The sequence below is a fragment of the Falco rusticolus genome, chromosome 10, assembly GCF_015220075.1.
Source record: "Falco rusticolus isolate bFalRus1 chromosome 10, bFalRus1.pri, whole genome shotgun sequence".
In the NCBI taxonomy this organism is placed as follows: domain Eukaryota; kingdom Metazoa; phylum Chordata; class Aves; order Falconiformes; family Falconidae; genus Falco; species Falco rusticolus.
In genome coordinates, this window is record NC_051196.1 from 16192248 (window position 1) to 16212565 (window position 20318).

Consider the following 20318-nt stretch of genomic DNA (forward strand, 5'->3'; position numbering starts at 1 on the left):
GCTGGACCAGTTCCATCAGCTGCAAGGTCTGTATCACTGATGCTGGCCCTGCTTCCTTGCGCTGCTCCCTACCCTGTAGAAGGTCCTGAGGTCCCAGGGTCTCTGCAGGACTCTCTAACCTTTCCTAGCATTTTTGTAAGAGCAAAAACTTGCAAAGCTGTTCCCTGCCCAGTATCTCCTTCCCCAGCCCCAGCCCTGCTGGGTTTTAGACTGCATATTTGTTCTCTCTGAGGCTACACCCTCAGCTTCAGATATGGCTGTGTTACAGTAATGAAATAATTAGCAGGGGAAATGATTTCAATTATTTATCATTTTGCCAAAATTGAGCTGTTTGGCCTGAAGTTTTCCAAGCTGCATGCCAACCTAAGGATGGATGTTTTTAACCTCAGTTGAAAAAACAGCACAACAATTCCCGAGTATCATTAGAAAATATATGTGATTTTACTACTATGTTATTAAGTATCTTCCCTGAGAAACCTCGTCTCACAATGTAATTTTTTTATTTGGTTCTGGAGGGCCCTGGAGAACAGGGACAGTAAGTCAAGAAAGAAAGCCGAGATTTTACTTGGAGAAGAAGCGGAAAAAAGAAAAGGAAAGGGAAAACTAATTTAGATGGAACTTCTGAAGTCCAAGGCTGGGACCTGCTGCACAAGAACAACACAACTGGGACACAAGAAGCCTCAAGTAGGAGAAGGAAAAAATACATGTGGGACAAACTGGATGGGAAATACCAGAACTGAAATTGTGTGTAAATAAACATGTGATACATCCTTTCATGATGTTTGTTTTGGGTTTGTTGGGTTTCTTTGTGTCTGTTCTTATGACTCCTATCGGACTGCAGGAGACAGATCTGCTGCAGAGGTGGGTCACTGTTCCACCATGATGTCGGCTCTTAACCTGAGGAACCCCTGCCCGCTTGGTGCAGCAGATGGACCATGCAAAGCCTCCGTTTGCTGTTAATGCCATTTTTCATATGCAGTACATATAGAGACCCAGACTGTTCCCTGCCACTCACTCTTCCTTTGAGATCCTGAGAGCTTTGCAGGTCTACCTTCTAACCGAACACAACACCCTTTCACCACAGCGGTGACACAAAAGCAGCTTTGAAGCAATAACTAGAATCCAGTTGGAAATTTATTTTCTTAAGAAGAGGTTGTAAGGCACTCTCTTCGCTCCCGGTACTTTCGCAAGCTTTAGATAAAACTCCCAAAATGGCAGTTCTGCTACAGCCATAGCAACGTCTTAGAGATGGTTTGGATTTCTTTGAGTAAATATCATTAAATATCCTGTTGGTTTATAAAAAAATGTAACTCTTCCCAACACTAAGAAGACTCCCTTGGACCTCTATTAATTTTCATAGTTAAATTATCCAGGGGAGGAATGTGAGAGTTAAAGGACTTCAGCCGTAATTCCTTCCATCCCACTTCTGTGACCTGATAGCTCCTCAATAGCCAAGAGTCCAATTAACACCTTTCATTATCTTGTGTTGATATTATTTCCAGCAAATAATTTGGCAGGAGCAACAGAGAGAAATATTCTTAAAGAAACAACCCAAATACAGGAGGCCAAAACTGAGTTCCCTGCTGCAGTCAGGCACAACAGAGACCTCAACTTGACTTTTTCTATTAGAACTGCATCACCAGTCCATAAGGAAAAAACAAGAATGAAACCCAAACCCTTATTTTATTTTTTTATCCCAGTGAAATCATGAAATGAAAATAATCGTAACCCAGCCTCTCATCTCTCTGTCCTGTTTCAACATTGGCAGAATGTGGCCATCTCGTTAAAGCTGAGCTGTGAGATGGTGCCTCACTTCGCTACCAGAGACTTAACACAAACTAGTACGGACAAAGACAGCTCTATTTCACTGAATTCCTCTAGAATTAAGGAGTGGTCACTGTGTATCTTTGTTTAGAAACTTTAATGAACTGAACTGCACAAGGGATGATAGGATGAAAGGATAAAAATCACTAGAAGCATATGCCCCCTTGCCCCTAAGGAAAAAACCCCACATAGAAAAAAGCCCAGATTACTAGTTAGATTAATGCAAGCATTCATATTTTGCATTGTAACATGAACACCTAAAAAACCACAAGGAAAATCCTTGCCTTCAGTAGTAAGAAAGAAATAAAGATTCACGTGGAAACCCCCTCTTTGGTTATTCACACCACTTTCCCTCTAACGTGCAATTGTGCTTTGGTTCATACACATTTTTCAAAAACACAAAGAACAGACTTCCCAGAGGCTAGTGTAAAAGTCAGTAAGTGCCAGAGACGTTTTCCTTATAATCACTCCATGTTCTGCCTGTCTTCCCTTGAATCCATTCTACTTAAATTATAGCTACAATTCACTATTATTCCTGAAAATGTCCAAAGAAAGTTTGTTTTCCTCCCATGATCTCACCCAGGCTTGCTTAGCCAAATTGTAAGTTACCTTTGGCTCTCATTTTTTTCTTTCTAAAATAATCCCTTGTTCCTAAATGATTCGATAACATATACATTGCCATAAAAAACTTAACCACATTGCCATGTATTGCAAGCTCCCTCATTCCAATGGTGTTAAAATCTAAAAGTGAAATCAGATACTGATGCCATTAAATAAGAGGAGAATGCATCCAAAGTGGGGAGCAATGTTAAGATTCAAACACATTTCCTGGACAAAGTTGGGTTTCAGTAATTTGTTGAGGACAAAGGTAGACCAAATGAAAGCCCACCATTGAAAGCACAACACACTGCTAGGAAATAAAGAAATGGCTACAAGAGAAAACAATATGGTAGCACAGAGGGGATGATGTAGGAAAGGCAAAATAACTGGGTCAAGCATGCCTTGAATTATGGTAGTAGAGAGGGGGCAACATATGGTATGACTCACAGGAGAGAATGATTATTTTATCAGTCACATGTTTAGCTCATTACAGCTCTTGCAAGGTCAGCCATTACATAAAAACATGGTGAGAGAGCAAAGCAGAATGTCACTGAAGTCAAGAATTGGTCAGAAACTATTGCAGAAATGGACCCAAACTCTAAACCACAGTGCTGAAGACACCTCTGATTCTACCCTCTGGATGTTGGTGTTGGGAGGCCAAACCACCAGCACGCTCTGACCAACAGGAATGACAAGCAACTTCGTGTTGCTGTGTGGCATATTTGCTTTTAATCTATTTTAGCAAACAAAGGGGCTTAGTGGTTATCGTTAGAAGCAAACAAAGAATTCCAACAGAAGTTAGAGCACAGAATGCATATCCTGACTTCAGTCTGAAATCACAATCTTCTGATTTCAGAAAATCTCTTTTGTGTGTGCACACCCCTTTAAGAGATTCGCTATGTATAAATGCAGATTTCTTGCCACCACCTGATCCATCTCATGAGTCCTTTGGTTCAGAAACAGTCTAAAAGCAAAGATGGATAAATTCTCTATCTAAGAGGAGACAGAGAATGCACACAGTCCCAAAATAGAGATTAAGCAGAACATAAGGTTTTCCTGGATGAACATAACCTCTGTGAACTTCAGCTGGCACAGGACACTCTTGATTCTTCTTTCTCTCCTTTCTCCATAGAGACATACAGTTGTCTACAAATACAGCTCTAGCTATTTCCCCGATAATATTCTGTTCATCCCTTCTGCATTCAAAAAACAGCTCCAGTTTTGCAAATGTAACATTGTTTCAGTCACCTCTGAAAATAAAAATTAAATGTTTGCATTAAAATGCAAATGAAAGATAAAACTATGCATGTGCACATCAGATAGTATCAAATAACAGCAATATTTTCAAAGAGATGTTTAAAGCATTAAGTCATGTTAGGAAGAGTATTTCTAGCTGCAAGTTTCATAACAAGACTAAATCAATCTTGACAATGAACATGAAAGAGGGAATAAAACCTTTTTGAACACTCAAGGTGGTTTGCTCATTTCCCCCAAACCAAAACAAATGAATTAGTTGATATATATGAAAATTAGCTTAAACTAACAACATAATCAGAGAAGATAAACTTTAAAGTGAAAATTAGATTAAAAAGATAAAAATATTACTTGGGGCTGATGAGAGCACATGGTAAGTCCACAGTAGCTGCTGAGCTGAACCTTTGTCAGTTAAGAAACAGCAACAAAAAAAATCATATAGTTAAAAAAGAGCTGACCTCAGCCCTTGGACTTTGCTCAGGCAAAGTCACTAATCAGACTTGCAATGCTTAGTGCCGATCCTCTGGCTACTTATTGACCACATATACCTGGACACACATAAATATAGCCTCCAGCAGCGTGGCAGTTACTCAGGTTCCCAGTGCACAGGTTTCACAGTGTTCCAATGCCACTTACATGAAATTAATTAGTTTCAAGTTGCAGCAATCAGTGCTAATAAAATTAGATGTTTTATTTTTAGGGAGAATATAAAAAACTTCTACTAATAAAACCAAATTACCCACATTCTCATAATACTGCTGTAATAGCACAATGTAGCTCCAAGTGTTTCCACTGTAGAGTATGCAATTATTTATGCTGGCCAAATGTATATTTAACTGTATATACTTAAGCAACATAAGAACTATCACGTGAAAGCCTTAATGCCTGTTTATATAACAGCAGAGCATTTTTAAACCCCATGGAGCTGCATTAACACTGGGGCGTTTAAGCCTCAGGATGTTGGGGCTCAGCTCTGACAGATCATGAGCAAAGTGACTACTTGTTCTGTGGAGCCTCAGCTCCACTCTGAACCCTGTGAGCTGTCATAAACAAGGTCACAAAGTCGCCTTATCGTACTGCTGGGAAATCCCTATACCACGAGGAAGCTGAGGAATGGAGAAGAGCAGAACAGGACTTACGGATAAGAAGGGAATGGACGAAAAGTATCCCCCTTACTTTAGTACCTTCTTAATATGGGAGTTGCCACTCAGGACAGTAGGAGATGATGGCTTATGAAATACAGAGTGGTTTAAATACGAGCTCAAACTTGTGGATACCTTGCAGCTTCTCCCGCTATGCTCAGACACGGACGTGTATTGGATATACCGGTCTGTTAGTACCATCCAACTTTAAACGTTTTAGTTGGCTGTCCAAATGAGGAGTCCCATTTCCCTGTATAGGCAATGGATCAATGCATCTGGATATCCTACATTCCTTGGAGGGTTCTCATTGATGATACAGAGTGTCCCCTCACCCCATCTGCACTACAATGTTTGAAAGCTCTTCACTGGAGTTTTGTCCCAAAACTGGGAATAAATGACTGAATATTCAATAAATGTAATCAATAGAGTAAAGAAAAAGAAACAAAGAACTTCAGCGAAGCTCAGATGAACGTGCAGGAAGACACGTGCACCTTACATTTGGACTCACAGTTCTGATACCATTTTCCAAACAAGACAATTAAAGGAAACATTCAGCCTCTAAACAAAAAGCTTAGATCCTGACTATTAACACTAATGTTTCTATTGACATGTAAGCTAATACTAATAGACTATTATTATCATCACAAGAGAATACATAGCTGTAGAACAGAAGCAAAAAAACATTATGAAAAATTGTAATGAAATGTACTATTCTGGACAACTCCAAAGCCCCAACAAACTCAGAAGGGCAAACAAAGACCAATGGGAGAATCTTTAGATTTTATGGTAATGACATGTTTAGTGATACGCACTATATGTGTATATATATATATATATATATACACATACACACACACATCATCTGTCTTGAAATCTGCTTTACAGCCACAATGAGCTTCCACACTCATCACAGAGCCCCAAACTGGGATCCTTCTTTTGGAATCTGACAGCTGTCTGCTATTAGTTTTATCTATTCAATCTCCAAATCCCAAACTCAGAGGTTACTGGTGTAGGTCAGTTGTGAGACTATGTTGACTCTCTTACCATTCGACATGGAAAACCAAATAACAAAGTCTGCACTATGTCAGCAAGCATTTCACATTCTTCGGTTTGTCATGCAAAGCACAAAGCCCCTGATACAGTTCAAAATGGTCTTTGTATCTACAATCTTGTTTACCCTTGGAATACAAGCTTCATTTCCCACATGCCTAAAGTGTTTTAAAAGCCACTTCATACAACAGAGAAGACAGTGCTAATCTCTGGCAATGGAACCAGAAATATCGAGGGTTTCAGAAAAGCCTCCAAATCAGCAGTTAGATCAACTTTATACTTATAGAGTGGGTGGGCATGAAAGGAAATGTCACTTCAGGAAAATCTAGTTCCAGTGGTACAGGATGACGACTTTGCCATCCCTAGGCAGTTTTTCCTGTTTCCACAGAATCCGTATCCACTATTCTGGAAAAGCTAAATTCCCTTTGCCTGTATGCATGCTGCAGTGCAACCTTTTAGAGGAATTGACAAACTGTCCACATCGGAATATACAGGCAACAAGAAAGTTCTGACTCTGCCACGAGTTGCTCCCTCGAGGGCAACCTGCCACCTTCCACTAGCTTTGTAATGAAATTTGGCTCCTGGCTTAAGCATTTTAATTAGATGCTAAAGCAGAGGGGTAAGTACCCCCCAGAATGACAACAACAAAAGCAAGTGGCATGACACGAGGAAAAAAGTCTCAACAAGAAATGCGGTTCCTAAAGCCTAGATCCAGCCTCTTTTCAGTGTTTCCATCTAGGCAAAAAAGCAATTCTCAGCAAGTCAAGCACATGAAGATTGCCTAATCCACCCGTTTTGGAGGGAACAGCTTGCAACTGTGGGGTGTTTGGCTTGGTTGGTTACTTTTTAGTGTCAAGTGGTAGAACTGTACGTCCACATTGGAAAGAAGTTATTGAAAAAGGCGGAGAATTGCACTCAACTGCCTTGCCAGCCTGCAGAGCTACTAAACCAGGTATTAGTCACAAGAGAACAGGATCATTCTTGGCTTCTTGGGTGCACATAGCTCCTAACTGCAGTAAACCCTGCCTTTGTTAGTGGCCATGGATACATGCAAAAGGGACTCTCCCACAGGAAAATGAATTGTATTTTTTCAGAGTCAATTAACTAAGGCACAGAACTGCTTCAATTACCAACCCCTCTGCCCCCCATCAATCATACATCTGCTAGTGCTACATGATATGATCATCTAGAGCCTGGATAGAAATTTTTAAACAAATCCAATCTCTGCTGAAAAATGATCTACTTCCTTAAGTCATTCCCTCCTCAAAACTCTTTCTAGCCTTCAAACAGCTCCCAGCCTCACTAAGTTGACTGTTGGAAGCAAACTCTTTGCTGACCATCATGCAATTAGTAAAATTAGACCACGCCTGAGAAACAAACAAAACTTCCCAACATAGCCCCATTCCATCATGCCTCTCTAAACAGAACAGACACTATCACCAAATCCTACAGAAGTACTTCCCAGAACACAGTATACCTTATCCAGCGTATCATATGTATCCCCAAAAGTATGCGTGTGGAAAAAAAGGAAACACACCCCCCCACCCCCCCATTACTGCACCCACTGAATGAATGCATGTGCAAGCCACAAAGTTAAGAAAAACCTGGTTACCCAAGGGGGGCAATTCTCACACGGCCACTTCATCTCTAACTTCTTCCTTCTCATCTTCAAGGGAGTTCTATAAAGCATCTTCAAAGAATAAACCAGAGTATTAAAATAACAACTCTGGTGGATATTAAAAACCAGAGATTCAATAAAGAGATAGCCTTTACAGCCTGTTGTAATTTGCTCCCTCTCCCCAGTTAATCCCTCCACATTACACACTACAATTTACATTATACATTACAATTTACATTACACATTGCAATTGCTTTTTTTCTACAGCACAGAAACATCGTATCATGACTTTCCCTGCTAAATCTTCCTCTGCTTTGTAGGTACTGTCTGCCTTTAAGAGTTAGTCTAAACTAATACATCTTGGTATATGTAAAGCGAGTGTTCTTTACCTTGTGTTTAGTAATGTAAATTCTTGCTTCTGTTTTAGACCTGAAGAAAAGCTTACATGCTCAGAAGTTTGTCATCTTTAGCCCACTGAAACAAATCCGCCAAAAGACATTGCTTCCCTTGACTAACCTTGCCTTGTTTGAATGCAGAATGTTTTTTTACCCCCCTTTTGTTACTGCTAATTTTAGCCCTCGGCTATAGCTACTATACCTTTGCTTTCAACTACTATTTGTTGCTTAACTTTGCAATTACTTTGTGTAACCTAAAACCACTTTGGATTACAGCTTGTAAAAAGATTCCTTGGAAAATAAAAGTATATGGTATTGTGGCTCTAATCAGCAGATTCCAATGCCATAAACTTGAAAGAATCTTTGCAATGTGAATTTCCCTGTTTCTGTGAGTCAGTTCTTCAAGATAAATGTGGGCTCTTTCAAAGACAGAGATAGGTATCTACAGGTACCAAGGTACAACGTGCATGTTTAGAAGCAGTAGTATTTCTTCAAACTTGGTGATAAAATCCAAACAGATGGTCAAGCAGAGTAGATTGGTTAGGCATGAATAATTTCATCAGCCCTGTGACATTGCTCTTAAGCAACTATACGTGGGCATTACATTTATCGACTGCAGTGACTGACAGACAGCAAAGATACAGCGAACAATGAAAGCTTGGGTGTTGGCACTTACTTTTTGATTGACGTTACCTTAAACCAATTTAGAGACTTTTAGACTGTTTTCTAGAAAACCGTGCTTATTTAGTATATAGGACCCTTAAACAGGGGTGCTCCACTGTCCTAGCAACGTAAAATATGGTAAAAGTAGAATTTATAAATTCATTGTAACAACTGAATGCAAGAACAATTGCCAGGGCTTTCTGAAGTGAAGGAGCTGTGAACTGATGGCACAAAATCCTCCTGCTAGAGCTGTAACAGCTTGGCAACAGCTTTCTTAGAGGAGATCTGAGGTCTGTAGATGATTTCAATGGATACAGTTACTCCTTCTCTTGACAGAATGGACATCCTCCCTCCACAAACCCATTCACATAAAATACCAGATGAATGAATCTCCCTGCAAGTTCATTTACTGTGTAACTCCACAAACACTTATGTCAACAGTCCTGAGGGACCACTGCAGGAACAGGAGATGCTGCGGGGGAAGGAGATGATGGGAATTCCACTGCGATTACAATGCAGGAGTATCTATTTCCATGTGTTTTTACAACAGTTGGGCCCATCTGAAGTTTAAGATATAACCCAGTCATGTTTTAACATTTTAAAACAAAGACTATCCGGTCTGTGTGTCTATTCCAAAGACATTTTCTGTTTTCCCCCTTTTCTTATGCATCATGCTACCATTGCTAGAGCAGCAAAACTACAATAATGATGAGCTGAGTAATAATGGGGTAGTATTGCTAATGGATATTCTCTGTGAATGGATGACTTAACTCCTCACCTGCAAAGCCAGGAACTGCAGCTACCTTAATTTAATTTTAGGTGCACTGTCTCAGTAAAACTGAAAATACATGTTCAGGACTTAAAGCTATCTTATCCTACTATAAAACTACATAAAGAATACCTTAACAAAAAATTCCATTTTCTTTTTTCTTGTATTGTAGCGTTTTTCTATTGTCTACGATAAAGTAGACTACAAATAGGCTAAAAAGAAGAAAATTCGGTGCAGCTTCTTATGTGATACTCATCAGCACATTGTAATTCTGCTTTCAGTGGAACCTGCCTCCTTCCAAAAGCAGTGACATCTGCTTCATCCCCACCTTTCAGAACAGGCCAACATTGCCCCCAACTAGATGACTTGCATCAACTTGCTTTTCAGCTCTTCTGAAGTGTGATCCAAGTTCCCATGGTTATGAAGGCAATCCAACAATCTCCCTCCAGCGCCTAACTCTAACTCATTTTTTAGTTATCTCATCACTGTAGCAGGATTCAAGAAATTAAATTGCAGCTATTGAATTTAAACATATTCCAGTCAAAGGGTTTTACTCCGTGAATGAATGTGAAATGTTGTCTACTACCAGAGCCAAGAGACATATAAATAGCCTTAATCTGTTCTTATAAAATGCAAAATAACAGCAAAATTATACTCTTCAGCTATTTTGGAAAGCCATAATTTTTACCTTTTGTAGAAATTACTATAAACCACAGCATCTGAAAAAAATCTGCATTCAATGACTTCATTATTAATAATGAGATAGCTGTGTTCTGCATGGAATGTCCTCTGACTCCATGCTTGGTTTCTGCTTCACTTACAATTCTTTCTTGTCCATCTCCTCTCCTGGTTCTACAGTCTCCTCTGGGATTACCCAAAAATCTTGCCAGAAGCAGAAAATACTATCAAATTGTTACTGACTGCCAGGAGCCAGTTGCAGTTACAAGTTCTTCTAAGAGTTAAACTGAATACGGTCTTGTTTTCAACCAGCAGTGTGACAAGACTGTTACCAGAGTCAGCACAGATCTGAACCGTGATACAGAAACACTCCTTCAAGAGCACGCTCAGCACCTGAGCCATGTTTGACCTGCAGCGCACCGATGCCATAGCTGTTGGAAGCACCAAGGCAATGCAATTTGCCGTCTGATGAGAAAGGTCCTTAAGTGTCGAAAGCTGGGAAGACCTTTGGATGCCTTACACGCTTATGCAAAGACATGTAATTCAAGCAACCTCAAATTAAATTGTAAGGTGAAACGATCCAAGTTAATCATGCTTGGAAGTAGCACTTCATCACTGAGGATTTTTTAAAAAGTCATATAGACATTGCCCTAATAACGGCATTAAAATTACTCTTGACAAGCTCACATTCGTTAACACAGTCTCCTGTCCTATTCACAGGGATATGATAAATCAGCACAGGTCTGCATAATGTTGTCTGAAAAATAGGTTGAACAAGTAAGCAACTACAGAAAGATTTACCCATATCTAAGTTTCAAATTTCTTCCTTCTTACCTATAGGCACTCATAAATGCAAGTTACATATACGGAAGTAAGGGCAGAATTTAGTCTCAGATCAAGCAGCCACACCTAACAATGTGAAATCAATTTAAACAACCACATGGTACACACCAAGTCCATACATACAGAAGAGACAAAATCATAGGTGGCTAACTGCAACCTTAAAAAAAAATTAAATAAAACATAAACCTAAAAAAAAAAATTAAAAAGGGCATTTTTAATGCCTTTTTCACTAAAAATATCTTTGTTCTATGCAAACACAAATTGTCTTGAAGTGAATACATAAGCTCAGCTGTGTTGTACAACGATTCCATTAACCTTGCAATCAAGCATTAAATTAAACTGCCTTCTTTGGATTTCCCTGCTGCAGGGGGAAATGGACCTTCTAAGGTCTGTGCTTTATGTTAGCAGAGCCAACGAGTAAAAGCTTCACAACTAAACTTCTACAATAAATAACACAAGAAACTAAACAAGTAAGCATATTGCAAAAATTCCTCTGGTAACTTTTTAATGATTAACTTTATACTCCAAGGTTCATAGCCTTTCACAGTCATTCTCCCATGCGTTCAATTAACATCTGCTTTGAACAAGTTAAATGTAATCTTAGGTTTTCTAGGTGTACCAATAAAGAAACTCAGCAATCCTGCTCGTTGCCTCCATTCACAGCATGAAGAAAGCAATTCATTACTGCACCGTTTTATTCAACTCCTTTTCCTTACGCCAATTTGCACCCTGGAAAACTGCTGCTGAAACCAAGATTAAGTTTTTGTTTAAACTGCACGTCATGATCACCCAGCAACCCAAGTGGAGCGATTTTTAAGTCACTGCCCTGTTGTCAGAAAATTCTGATTGCCTGTGTAAGGTGAGTAGGCTTATATTCTAAACAGAAAAGACTAAATCAAAACATCACATAATAATGTAATGTCACCAAATGTGGGATCAAGGGTAATTTTTCTGTGATCCCGTGTTGCAGCTAAATTGCCAGCCACAGAGTCTTTATTGTGTGTAAAGTCCATCCCCTCCATGTGAACTGAAAGAATGACGATTTTCAAAGCTGAAACAATTGACTTAAACTCGGGATTGCATTTCAGTGTGTCACAGTCCTATTCTAATTGGAATATATTTAAACACACAAATACTCTTTCTTGTTGAATGTACGTAATTCACCCTGATGTGTGGCGTCTTCAGGGAAGGAGGTTACCAAATAAAATGTGAGAATAATTTACATGCCAAGAAAAAGTGTTGCAAGCACAGAATTTCTGATATTTCACAGAAAATCTGATATTTCAGAGAGGGGAAGGAATCAACGATAAGGAATGTATTACTAGCTCTCCAGAAAGCTGGCTGTTACTTAAACAATAATATAATCTATATTCAACCAATTCAGTATTGTAAACGGATAGCTTCTGTTAATGTGACAATGTTCAGAAGACACAGCAACAGATGAGGATGACACTTAATTACTCCTCCATTGCATCACCAGGTGGCAATGCCTTCACCCAGTCAACCAGGAGCAAGCACTTTTTATTTTATAACTGGCGAACATATGTTGGCTTAGTAACTGAAACCGAGCCGAGATTCTCAGAGAGGTTTTAGTTCTTTTGTTTAGATTCACTATCCTGCTCTTTACTAATACCAAGAGAACACCAAAGCAAATTTAGTACGGCTTGCTTTGAAAACAAGGCTAGATTCTCCATCACTTGTATTTCCCTAGTAATCCACGCATCACTATTAAGAAAGTATCAGTCATATCAAACTCAGTCAGCTGTGTTATGTCCCAGGAAAGAGCTATGGATAACAAAACAAAGAGAAAACCCACAAACCTTCTAGTTCAGAAATTGGTTCAAACCTGTACTTCAAAATCCATGGTTTGTACATACTTAGGGGCCCCTCACGGAAGGGAAAGGATACGGTTCACTTACTACATCAACAGTAACACTCACCACGCTTTGGGTTTGGAAGGAAAAGAAGCAGCTATAGGCTGATGCCATTAAAAGCAAAAGTATTTAACCCATTTACCTCAGCTCTAACAGAATACAGTCTCATTACTGTCCATCTCCCATCTTCCCTTATTATCATATTCCCATAAATCATGGATTTTTAGTCCCCTAATTCTTGATCTTTGGCCTTGACCGTTCAAACAGAATCATCCGACTTTGAAGAATCAGTGGAAATGAGAAGAGAACGAAGTCTTTTTTAGTTCAAACACTATTAAAAATAGAAGTTTTACATTTTCTTGTGTTGCATCCTGTCTACAAAAACCCAGACAAGATTTCAGCAAAGCAATCCGAAGACATAAAGTCAGCATTTATCCTGACATCTGAAATACTCTGGAGAAGCTTATATCCATGTACTCAGAATCTGAATTCCTAAAGCTATTTCATCTTAGAGATCAAATCCGTATTAGACACAGCGTGAATCGAACGCACTGTTACATGCAAGCATTTGCTGGACGAGACCTCACCTGTCAGCATCTCCGAGGCCCAGTGACGTATTGCGCTGCATTGTCTCCCGCACTGCAGCCATGCCATCGGGCAGCCGGTTTAGCCTTCGCGTATAGAGGCCCAGGCCACCATCGGTCATATACCTTTAAAACAGCAAAACAAAACATCACGTTTAGTAAAACAATAAAAGTTTTAAGTGTTATTTGAGCTCCTAGCTTCTGCACATTTTTAACTGTATATTGGTATTTTCCTACTTTTAAGTTAAGAACTACTACCCAAACTATGCAGCAAGTAAAACTTTATTCTTGATTAGATCAGAGGTATTTTTTGCCTCTCATCGTTCTCCGTTACATCCTGCACTCACTCTCATCAATAAGAACTGAATTTCAATATAACCGTGACAAAGGAAGAATACTTAACTTTCATTAAGGATGCCTAGATGGAAGTAATTTGATATTTGTGAATGATATCATGAATGACTCCTTCCTGTCCAAAAAATGCATGGTTGATACCATTCTGAACTACTTTGTGTGGGCTAAAACAACACCATGGAAATCTCAACCCTTTTACAAGTTAACTACAAAAATCACATAGATTTCGTCAGTGATCCATGAACAATGAGCATCCCAAGATTTATTGTGAGAAACTAAAGCTGCAGCACGAATGAAAAGTTTTTTTCAATTATGTTTTGGCTCCTACATTGTACTTGGTCTGCAACTGTGACCTAGAGGCATCCGCATTTAAAAAGTGTTATACTCTTGGATAGTAAGAAGTGCCAGGTTTATATATGATACTTCACAAATCGCTAAGATAGCACATTTCTTACTTTGTAGTTCAGACAAATAAAAAATGAATCTTAAATAGAACAGAGATGACACATGGTGGAGAAGAATAGGTGGATGTTGTTGATCAGCAGGAACAATCCCTCACGATAATGCAGATTCTGTCATCCAGCATTTTTGCTGACAGCTGTGCTGATGCAGACAGCAACAGACATCATCTAATACAACTTCAGGATGTGGTGGTAACCAAGGAAACCAAATTTTAAAAACTGTACAACTACCCAGCACTTTGGATTATGAATAAAATATTTAGGAAGACTGAAGTAACAGCTTAATTTCAGTATTTCATTCTTGAACAGCTTCTCCATGAGCTGCCCTACATCAATATCTCAATAGCGCTTTAAAATATTTTATGGCATTTCATGACAGTAGTAGGTCAACAAGTTCCAAGTGTCAAAATAAAACAGGAGGATTTTTCTCTTTGTTTAGCTTCATTTCTTAAAGCACTTGTGGCCACAGGTATACGCGAGCTAGCTTTAAACTGGAAAGGTAAGTCCCATTTGCCTCCCAATGGTATGGAGTGAGCTCTGTGCTACCACCACCAGTTCGTCAGCACTGACAGCTGTGTAAACACACCATAAAGATTTTCACACACCTGAGACTGAAATAACTCTTAACAGCTCGAGCAACCCAGCTGCTGTCTGAGGCATACCGCTGGACACGTAACATACCTCACCGAGTTAGGAGCTGATGGGATTGCATCCTCTTAATCCTTTAGCCACTCTTAGCAAATCGCCAGCAGCCCGCAGGACAGTTTCCAGACACACAGGATACCTTCCTCTTGCTTAATAAGGCACCGAGCTGGTTCCCTAACAGCAAGACACCCTCACCCACAGCAAGAAAGGACAGATGGTCCTAGCTGCAGCCAGCAATGCCTCTGCTGGCGAGATGCTGCTGCAAGAGATGTACTTTACCTGAGTCAAATTCGATGACTGCATTTATAAAAATGGGACTGGTAAGAGTCAAGAAGCCCTGCACAATCTGCTGGTTAGCATTTCAGTTAGATGTATATATAAATCTGATGGGGCCTTCCCAGGAACAGCCATGGGGTCTCTCCGGGGAGTCTAACAAAGAGGTTGCTAAGCCCAACGAGTCAGACACAGGAGTATTCTCCGTTCAGCTAATCTGTGGGGACACAATTCTCCAAACTCATAAACAAAGACTGTAAGAAGCAAGAGGAGCAGTTGCACTGTAACCATGTGGAATTTGCCTTAGGTCTACTGTTCTAACTTGTCTTTGACACAGTTTATAAATACTTTATCGTGGAAGAATATTTTTTTCCTTAAGCTACTAAAATAAAAGCAAGGGAAAAGAAAGTGGAGCTTAAGACCATATTGTTATACAAACAGCTTTTTGCAAAAACATCTAATGTGCATATGCTAATTGGTTTATTGCAGATACTTGTCTGCACACAGAACATGTTTCTGTATGAGTCTCCATTGCACACATACTGGAAAATGCAGCTTTTGCCTTTGCTGTCAGATTTCTGGCATATGACTAGTTCTTTGATAGAAATAGATCAACTACAGCTGAAACAGATTGCTCTCCATACTTATTACTTGGAATATGTGAAATGAAATACATTACTCATAAGAGTTAGCCACACTGAAGTCAAAGGAAAGCCTTCTCACTAGCATCAACAGATCTCGTCCTCTACATAGAAGCTCAGCAAGCTGATACATTAGAATAATTCTTCAATTGCATCAAACTGAATACTAACAGTCAGATTTTCATTAGTTTTAAGCACTCATAAATCTTACATAAAGTCAGCAGAAGCTGGATGCCTTTGCCATCGCTGACAAGTAGATCATGAGTTTTTTCTAAGCAAGACCCTGGAAAAAAGCAGAGTCATAGATGATGACTTGTACTTGCTATACCAATAGGACAAGTTTCTCACATGCCAGAACAACGCAAGACAGATTTGTGTATTTCGAAACAGGTTTGTGTAATCACAGACTGAAAGCTTTATCCTATTTATATTACACACAATGTCCTCTACCCAGGAAAGTTTAATTCCAAAAAGATGCCAAAACCAATGATGCCTGAAGTCCTGCATGCAACCCTGAGGTGAAAGAAAGAAAGGTACTAGCTTCTAAAATCTGTCAAGAAAAATGCATTTGCAATAAATACATTTGAAAATATATGAAAAAAATAATTCTCTGCAATAATTCTCAGAAACCATCTTGCTTTTATGAATACAGTGTTATTATTGCTGCAGATTTTTGCTTTACAAGAAAGGAAACTACAATGAAGATCTATTTATCTAAAGACAATCTTACAAGGTTTTACTCTAGGAGGAATAAACCCAGGAAATATCTTGCACGTGTATAATTCTAACAGTACTCAACGTTACCGGAATTTATTGCCTTGTCATACAGCTAGATGATATGGAATGCCAGTATACAAGCCTCTCCTCTACAACGACCCATCACAGCCCAAACAATTCGATTAGGCTGGTTATCGATTAGGTGCAGTATCTTTGACTTTTCTAATCAAAGAACATGACAAACTTGTACTAGATGCCTTGCTAGAATCATGAGTCATAATAATTCTGCAAGCAGATTCAGGGCACAAACAAGTACTCTGAAGTACTACCTGCCCCAAAAGAAGAAAGTTTATATATATGATCTGGGAAAATGCATAGTATCCAGACTCTGTGACTTCTATACAGAAGCACAAATTCTACTTGTTCAAAAAAATTAATAGCTCAGATGCTTTAGGAATGGTACCAACAGCCCATGGGGAATGATTGCTTTAATGAAGCTGAATATAGAAACACTTAGTGAATGGACGAGACAGTGATGACATTGGTTAAAAAGAAGTTTCTAATATTTTTCAGGAATTAATACTTAATACTCATCGCTACAGTTTCACTCTTCAGCAGCAGGGAAACAAAATTATCCAATTTTCTTTGAATTTGAAAAGGCTCAGGTTAAACAAGAGCAGTATTATGCACTTCTAACAGACAACTGGAACATACAGCCCACTTTCTAGGTGACACTTTTCTTCTGTAAGAAGGTGGCTCCCTGCCCTGTATTAGAGGCATAAAGTAACTTGCTTTGGAGTTCCCTGGACAACCTGGACCTTTAAACTTCTCTTTTCTTTAGCCAAATACACCCTTTCTGTGCCTCTGAAATTTTGACTGCTGTAATAAGTGCTTCCAAGTGCAATATTTTTAGGGTATTTCTGATGCTGAAGTGATTTATTTCCCTTTCCTGCAAGGCATGCTGAAGAAGCAGGAATGGGTTATGCCAGGGATCAGTAAAATCCAGCGGTCTGAGTCACTTGACTTCTGTCCGCACTCCCTACTTAGCCATGTACACAGCCAGCCAACAGCACACCTACTTTTATGGTCTGACAACTCTACCACTTCATATATATTCATTTCACTACTTAACGTATGAATGTGAATTTTCCAATTTTGAAAATAGATAGCCAAGGGACAGGCAGTCTTTACTGAAGCACTACGAAGAGAAGGAGCAGCAGGTAAGTCAGCAGCGCCCAACAGACGGGGCAATCCTACCCTGATCTGCTCAGCATCACGCGGCTCCATAATCCCAAACCCACAAGCAGGACAGCAGCAACGTGCCCAAAAGCTGGTGCTGACTCTGGCAGGCCAGGTGCTCCTGCCTTCCTCTTGGTGCTTTGGATTCAAGGTTGGTTTGGAAACAGCTGCCCACGTGCCTCCTGGCTGAAGACTTGCCCAGCAACCAAGCCCTTGAAACTTAAAGAAACAAAATCCTTGTAGGAATTACAGCATTTGGACTATTCTGTGCATCAACATCCGCTTTGACACGCAAAAGCGTTCTCTTTTAGCTGCAGCAGTAACACTGTTATCCTTAATGTTTTCTTTTAAACATTTATTTTCGCTAGGCTTCATCTGCCTCATCATTACAGTCAGTTAAATGAGATCAAGAGGCTTAACACTTTGAGTATCAAAGAAGGAGTCTCACTTTGCCAGTTACTAAACACCACCAGCAGAACATTCTCCACTGCTTTTTCTGAAATACAAGGATCAAAATCGAAATGATCCTGTTATTTCAACCAGGAATATATTCTAAATCTGACTTAAAAAGAAATGCCAGCCTAACGGCAGCATGATGGCAATGCCAAAATTCTTTGTTTAATATGAATTTAGCCTGCATTTTCCATCATGATATTGGAATTAGACCGTATGATCTTTCCCTGTGTTTCCCCCCAAAGTCTTTCCATCTGTTATTCTCACCTGCCCACTCTGTTACAACGCCCACCACATCGGCACAATACTTGATCTCTCTGACCAAAGGGTTCAATATATACCCCGTCTACAAGCCCGTGGCTAGTTTAAATTCCAATCTTTGATCCACGTGAATTTCAACAAAGGCATTGAGGAACAAGATTAGGTCCTGAACTTTCAGGCTGGGACTGCTAATACAATGCCCAAATCCCTAACATTAGACCAAATATTACCTTTCAGGTTCATAAAACTACAAACCTGTTGTTCATTGCATTTAAAATTTAATTTTATATTTAAGGCAGTCTATAATTTATAATTCAATAGACTTTTGCTAACAATTAGTAACTACCTGCAATTAACAAACTACTGAATGAAAGGAATGAACTGAATGGAGAGGAACGGTGTGTGACCAACCTTCCCAGCAGCTTCCCAGCAGGATCAGCAGCGGGGGAAGAGTTACTCCACAGCAACTTTCGGCTCCCTCATGCCTACTCCTTTCCTGCAGATGATCCATATCGACAAAGTGTGTATGACTGCATCCCCCTCTGCTGGCTAGCCCCAGAGTGGGACCCTATTCTGTCCTTTGGAAGCTGTCTTTTGCTCAAGTTACAAAACCTGTTGGTGCCGAAGCAGCAGTTAAATGAGGTGTTTATTACAGAAAAGTCCAGAGTGGGAAAATGGCCATTAAATGATATTTTGGTAGTCACTGACAATAGCAGAGTACGTACGAGTAAGCAAAAAATACAACACACTACAACTTGTGAGTTTGTTTTACTGACAAACAGTACATATGACCTAAAGTGGCTCTTTTCACTTACACCGAACAAAAAGCTCAGTTCCAGCTGATCTCTAAGGTTCGGACTTACAGGCCTATGGTGTCTTCTTGTGCCGAAGCCTACACTGCAACAAAAGTTCTATGACAGCATGTTATTCGAGGTATCATTTGTAATAAATAATCAAACACTGTTTTATTGATGAAGCTGACACCAGAACTACTCCTGAACTGAGTGCCATATTTAATACTATTTAAATAATATAGAACATTAATAATATTGACAATACTAATGTTATACTCTAGACATGTCTCCTGTAAAGATGTTTAAGTATGATTCTTGGAGTAAGACTATTAGTTTGACTTAAACATTGCCATAATTTTTTCTTTTGACTCTCACAGCACCATAGTTGTCTTTAAACCCAAAAGCTAGTTCTGCACCACCTTCAACAGAGTTCACTAAGAAGTCAGAAGTCAAGGTTTCCTAATACCCTTTTATAAAAAGTAAAAATTTTGCGTTTGCTTGCCTGACCTCTTCATTATTTGTGCAAATTATCTGTTTGCCACATATAGCTGCTCTTCTGCAATGCTGAAAAGATCAAAATCTAAGAAGCCAATCCTAGCAAGACAGAAGGCAGTTCAAATAAACACTCTGCCCAAACAGAGAAGAAAAATAATATAAACCTCCTAATGATTCTTAGTCATGTTGAAGTGTTGTAGCCATATAAGGAATGTAATTTTACCCATTCACTGTATTTAGATGAAATCTTACCACACCATCATACCATTTAAAGAGCAGTGTCTAGTAAAATGTCTAACCCACTAACTTGAAGTGTACAAAAACCCCAAAACCGAACTACCACAACCACGTATTTTTTTTCCATGGCAAAAAATAGGTCAGAAAAGACTACTGCTAGCATTGATTCAGCATACAGGGTGAGCAGGTTCTCATGCAGACCACGATTAGCTCAGCCACTCTTGATTCCTAGCTAGCCACGCGTTACCTGGAGCAGCAACCACTCCTGCTGCAGACACCTCAGAAAGAAACGGCTCCTCTTAACTACCGTTAGCAAGAACAAATTCTCATTAGCGGTAAGCTGCATAGTCCTCCCTTCCTTTCTCTAAAACCTTAGCCCAAGTGAAGGTCTGTTACGCCACACATGAGCCTGACATCTGAAAAAGATCTCTGTCTGTCTGACTGACACATAGAA

General features: G+C 39.5%; 1 protein-coding gene across 8 annotated transcripts in view; it reads right to left on the bottom strand.

The window, feature by feature from the left end:
- Nucleotides 1-20318, bottom strand: part of NAV2 (neuron navigator 2) — a 223392-nt gene that overhangs the window by 76163 nt on the left and 126911 nt on the right. For all 8 annotated transcript variants that reach the window (XM_037402734.1, XM_037402735.1, XM_037402739.1 and 5 more), the window contains exon 11: nucleotides 13298-13420. In XM_037402734.1, coding sequence (XP_037258631.1) covers nucleotides 13298-13420 — 123 coding nt within the window. The remainder of the gene's footprint in view (nucleotides 1-13297; nucleotides 13421-20318) is intronic.